The following is a 5,425-nucleotide window of genomic DNA, read 5'->3' as shown; positions in this document are numbered from 1 at the left end:
GGGGGGTGGGGTACAGGGTTAGAGACTGGGGGGACTGGTGCAGACTGGAAGGGACAGGGGGACACCGGGGGAGACCGTTAGAGACTCGGGACAGGGTGGTGAGGAGCAGGGATCATGCACGCGGAACCAGGGCAGGCTCGGGCGGGGTCGGGGGGCCACAGCTGCGGTGCGGGGAGCACTCACCGACGGGGCGCGCTGGCGGCTGCAGCGGGCTGGGCGGGTTGGGTGGGCTGGGCGCGGGGGTCCCGCGGGGATCCGAGGCGCCCTTGGAGCGGCCTGTGCTCGCAGTCCCGTCCGGAGCCGTCTGAGCCGGGTGGGGCCCGGAGCGGAGAGAACTGGAGGGAGGACGGTAGGGAGGGGCGGGACGAGGCGCCCCCCCTCGTCCCGGTCCCCAAACCGGGCTCCCGGCCTCTGGCGCCCCCTGGTGGAGAGCGAGGAGGACGCCTTAGCGCGGCGGGCGAGAGCTCCAGCGTCCAGCCCGTGGTTCGAATTCCCCCTCCACCTCTGGCGTTGGGCCGCTCACCAATCTTTCTGTTCTTAACACGGGAATCACAACAGCAGCAGCAATAATAGTAACAATAAGTTAGGTCGGGTGACCTGGCTCACACCTGTAACCCCAACACTTTGGAAGGCCAAGATGGGGAGATTGCTTGAGGCCAGGAGTCTGGGCAACACAGCGAGACCCCATGTCTATTAAAAATAAAAATAAATAATAAATAATAAAATAATTTAGCCGGGCGCAAGGGAGCACACCTGTAATCCCAACAACTCAGAAGGGTGAGGTGGGAGGATCGTTTGAACCCAGGAAGTCAAGGCTGCAGTGAGTGCCACTCATTGTGATTGTGCCACTGCCCTCCAGCATGGGTGACAGAGCTGGAACTCACCTCTAAAAATATAATAGGGCCAGGCGCGGTGGCTCACGCCTGCAATCCCAGCACTTTGGGAGGCCGAGGCCAGTGGATCACTTGAGGTCAGGAGTTGGAGACCAGCCTGGCCAACATGGTGAAACTCCATCTCTACTAAAAAAAAACAAAAATTAGGTGGGTGCAGTGGCACAACCCTGTCATCCCAGCTACTAGGGAGGCTGAGGCAGGAGAATCACTTGAACCCGATAGCTGAGATCAGACCACTGCACTCCAGCCTGGGTGACAGAGTGAGACTCCGTCTTAAATAAATAAATATATGGCCGGGCGTGGTGGCTCACACCTGTAATCCCAGCACTTTAGGAGGCAGAGGCAGATGGATCACTTGAGCTCAGGAGTTTGATCTCTATTAAAAATACAAAAATCAGCCGGGCGTGGAGGTGGGTGCCTGTAATCCCAGCTACTCAGGAGGCTGAGACAGGAGAACAGCTTGAACCCAGGTTGCAGTGAGCTGAGATCATGCCACTGCACTCCAGCCTGAGTGACGGAGCAAAACTCCATCTAAAAAAACAAACAAAAAAACCAGCTCCGTCCTAGACAACCCCCAGCAGCAAGTCTTTCTTTCTTGGTCAGCTTCTCACTGGCTGTGCTGCCTATTGCAACTTTGCACGGTATTTTCCTACTTTATTTCATAAATCTGCCTTTTCGTTTTTTCTCACTGTGGCCAGGCTGGAGTGCAGTGGTGCAATCTTGGCTCACTGCAGCTTCCGTCTCCTGGGCTCAAGTGATTGTCCTAGCTCCCAAGTATCTGAGACCACAGGTGTGCACCACCAGCTCATTTTTGTTTGTTTAATTTATTTATTATTTTGAGATGGAGTTTGATTCTTGTTGCCTAGGCTGGAGTGCAATGGCGCCATCTCAGCTCACTGCAACCTCCCCTCCTGGGTTCAAGTAATTCTCCTGCCTTGGCCTCCCATGTAGCTGTGATTACAGGTGCCCACCACCACACCTGGCTAATTTTTGTATTTTTTAGCAGAGACAGGGTTTCACCATGTTGACCAGGCTGGTTTCAAACTTCTGACCTCAGGTGATCCACCCACCTCAGCCTCCCAAAGTGCTGGGATAACAGGTGTGAGCCCACAAATCTGCCTTTCTTTCCCTACAACTGTCTTGGTAAATTCTCTTACCCCCACACAACCAGCCCAGATAATTGTCACTCACTCGGGACACCCACCTTATTAACCTGCATTATGGAGCGAGCTGTTGTGTCCTCTCAAAACATATGCTGACGTCCTAATACTAGTGCCTGTGAATGTAATTTTATGTGGAATCAGGGTCTCTGGTGTAAAGAAAGCTAGAAGGAAAAAAAAGAAAAAAAAAAAGGAATCAGGGTCTTTGGAGATAATTAAGTTAGAAGCGCATACTGGTAGGATGGGCAAAAATCCAATATGGCCAGTGCTCTTAGAAGAGAAGTGACACCAGGGTTGGTGGCTCACGCCTGTAATCCCAGCACTTTGGGAGGCCAAGGCAGGCAAATCAGGAGGTCGAGACCATCCTGGCCAACGTGGTGAAATCCCGTCTCTACTAAAAATACAAAAATTAGCTGGGCGTGGTGGTGCACCTGTGATCCCAGCTACTTGGGGGGCTGTGGTGGGAGGATCACTTGAGCCCGGGAGGTCAAGGCTGCAGTGAGCCACGATCGTGCCACTGCACTCCAGCCTGGGTGACAGTCAGCCCGTCTCAAAAGTACATAAATGTTTTTAAACAGCAACACACGTAAACCAAGGTAATGTATTGACCAAAATGTGGTGATCAGAGGCTCTCGAGAACCTTGCCCTGTCTCCCTGGGGGTAATGGCCTGGTATTCACTAATTTTCAGTGTCTGCAGAGACCACAGAACCTCAGGGGAATAAGAATTGGCTGGATTCAGCCTAGCTGTTTACTGTCTGCCTTCCTCACTACCAAGTCGGCTTCTTAGCGGAAGTCTCGCCTGCCTTGTTCATGTCGAACCCCCTGAGGCTAGAACGGAGCCTGACACTCAGTAGGTACTCCAGCAACACTTAACAGAAGGCGGCCTCACAACCCAGATCTGAAGACCCCCCCCCACCCTCAAACACCCAAAGCAATGGGCCAAGGGGGCTTGAGTACAGTTTTAAAAAAAGGATTGGTTTTTAATTTACAAGAGTTCTAAATGTACAGAATTCTCCTTTAAAAAAATCGTTATACACAATAAATACAGTACAAAAAACTTTATCTTACAGTACTAGTTTTGTCTCCGAGATTTCAAAATCTGGCGCGGGTGGATGGAGGCAGGAAGAACAGAGGGAAGACTGGCTGGGGAGGGGGTCGGGGGAGAGGAAGACCCCAATTTCTTGTTTTGCTCAGATTTCAAAGTCGAGAGATGGGAGCGTTCGAAATCTCTCTCACTTGCGCGCGAGCGCGCGCGCACACACACGCACACACACACACACACACACACACACACACACGGGAACACAGGTCACGCGCTGGACGTGCGCATGTCACACGGGTGCCTGCGGGCACAGCGCGCAGGGAGGCTGGCTCCTCCACTCCCTCTCTGGTTTTGTTTAACGGCCTGTTGGGGGCGGTGGGGAGAAGCCGAGCCTGTCTGGAAGGATCCTGCCAGCTCCCAGCGCCCTCCACCATCAGTGAAGCCACACGGACAAGACAGGCACCCGGAGCGTTGGCATCAACCTGGCGGCCCCATCCCTGGCAAACACACGCACGTGTCCTCCGGGCAGAGGGGCAGAGTGTGCCAGGAAGTGGGAAGACAGGAATGGACACACCGATTTGCCCCTCCTCTGGCAGGGGGGACGTTTGGCAGCACAGCCCCTCCCCGAAATCCACGCCGCCGCCATGCCCACCCCCCAGCCACCCTGCCACAGGTGGTGGGGACGGAGGCCTTTGTGACTCAAATAACTTAGGCAAGAAAAACCGTCAGGGGATCCCCGGCTCGAGTCCGCAGGAGGCTGGGGGCGGACGCGCGGTTGTCCTGGCGGCGTCTGCAGGACGAGGGGAGGGGAAGGGAAGCCGGCCCGGTGTTATCTGGTCAACGTCCTGGCGCCGAGACCACCGTTGTGACTGGAGGGCGGGTAGGCCTCGGGCCTGTGCAGGGGTGGCGGGGAGGCGGGCGTGCCGGCCGGGGCGGCGTGGGGGTACGGGGGCGCGGGTGTCCGGCCGGGGGCCTGCTGCAGGTTCAGGATGCTGTCGATGGCGCTCTGCAGGTGCTCGGTGAGCGTGTCGTCTTGCGGGCTGTCGCTGGAGAAGCTGGCCTGGTCCACGTCGGGCGACTCGGACTTGCGCCGCTTGGCAGGGGGCAGCGTGGGAGCCTCCCATCCCGGGTCCCCGGTGCCCTGGGCGGCGCTGGCTGTGGGCTCCGGTGGGGCTCCCTTGAGCATGCGCTGGTACAGCTCGTCCTCCACCGCCGCCAGCTCGCGGATGAGCCCGCTGGTGGCCTCGTCCACTTTGGCCGGCAGCTGGGCTGGGCTGCCTCCCCGCGCCCTGCCCGCGGGCGTCCCCTCCTGGGCGCCGGGGTCCCCCACGTTCTCGCGGTAGGTCTTGCGCAGCGGCAGGCGCGGGCAATGTGGGGCGGTGCCCAGGGGCTTGCGCTCGGGGGCAGTGGGCGGCGGGTGGTCCACGGTACCGTTCATCTGGCCCGTGGGAGGCGGGGGCGGCGGGGGCCGCGGCGGGTGCTCAGCTACCTTGAGGGCGGCTGGGGGCGGCGGGGGCTGGTGCACGGGGTCCAGGGCCGTGTTGTGCACGACCTTGCTGAGCCCGGCTTCCTGCTTGATCTTGAGCTTGAGCCCAATGCGGCTCCGGGCCTCGTAGGTCTTGATGGGCGGGCGGTTGCGGGAAGGCATGGGGCCGTCCTCGTCGGCGTCCAGGGAGGAAGCGGCGGACAGGGAGGAGGATGCCCTGGCCCAGGTGACCGAAGGGGAGCCGCCTGCCCCGCCGTGCCGGATCACGAGCTTGGTGGGCAAGTGCGGAGGGGGCTGGGCGCAGGCCCCGGGAGCTGAAGACGATGGGGGGCCATGGCCGGGGAGCCGATGACCCTCGGAAGAGGCTGTCACAGGGAGGCCAAGCGAGCGGGAAGAAGACACATACTCGTCTGCAGAATCAGGGGCGAAGAAAGCACAGGATGAGGCCCCGACCCAGCTGGGAGGAGCTGTGTGCAGTGAGCACCGACTGCCACCCAGACACCACGCTGCGCACTGGCCCCTCCAATCCTCAGGACAGGCCGCCTGTGACCCTCTTCAGCGAGGCCCAGATCCCCCCCAACTCTAAACCACTGTGTCTCGCACAGCGGCCACGAACCACGTGGGGCTCATTCAGAGTTAAATGAATTAAGAGAATATGAGGCCTGCGGTGGCTCAAGCCTGTCATCCCAGCACTTTGGGAGGCCGAGGCGGGTGGATCACGAGGTCAAGAGATAGAGACCATCCTGGTCAACATGGTGAAACCCCGTCTCTACTAAAAATACAAAAATTAGCTGGCATGGTGGCGCGTGCCTGTAATCCCAGCTACTCAGGAGGCTGAGGCAG

General features: G+C 58.5%; 2 protein-coding genes across 3 annotated transcripts in view; both read right to left on the bottom strand.

The window, feature by feature from the left end:
* The window catches only part of EHD2 (EH domain containing 2), a 21,413-nt gene extending 21,040 nt beyond the window's left edge, over nt 1–373 (bottom strand). The window contains exon 1 of the mRNA XM_017500428.2: nt 184–373. The gene's annotated coding sequence lies outside the window, so the exon portion shown is untranslated. The remainder of the gene's footprint in view (nt 1–183) is intronic.
* A 2,964-nt stretch (nt 374–3,337) lies between these two features.
* The window catches only part of BICRA (BRD4 interacting chromatin remodeling complex associated protein), a 94,184-nt gene continuing 92,096 nt past the window's right edge, over nt 3,338–5,425 (bottom strand). For both annotated transcript variants that reach the window (XM_017500425.2, XM_017500427.2), the window contains one exon: nt 3,338–4,992. In XM_017500425.2, coding sequence (XP_017355914.1) covers nt 3,926–4,992 — 1,067 coding nt within the window. In that variant the 3' untranslated portion in view covers nt 3,338–3,925. The remainder of the gene's footprint in view (nt 4,993–5,425) is intronic.

The sequence above is a fragment of the Cebus imitator genome, unplaced genomic scaffold (genome assembly GCF_001604975.1).
Source record: "Cebus imitator isolate Cc_AM_T3 unplaced genomic scaffold, Cebus_imitator-1.0 Scaffold266, whole genome shotgun sequence".
Classification (NCBI taxonomy): Eukaryota; Metazoa; Chordata; class Mammalia; order Primates; family Cebidae; genus Cebus; species Cebus imitator.
The sequence above is the reverse complement of the archived record's forward strand: the minus strand, read 5'-3'. Positions and strand labels throughout refer to the sequence as shown.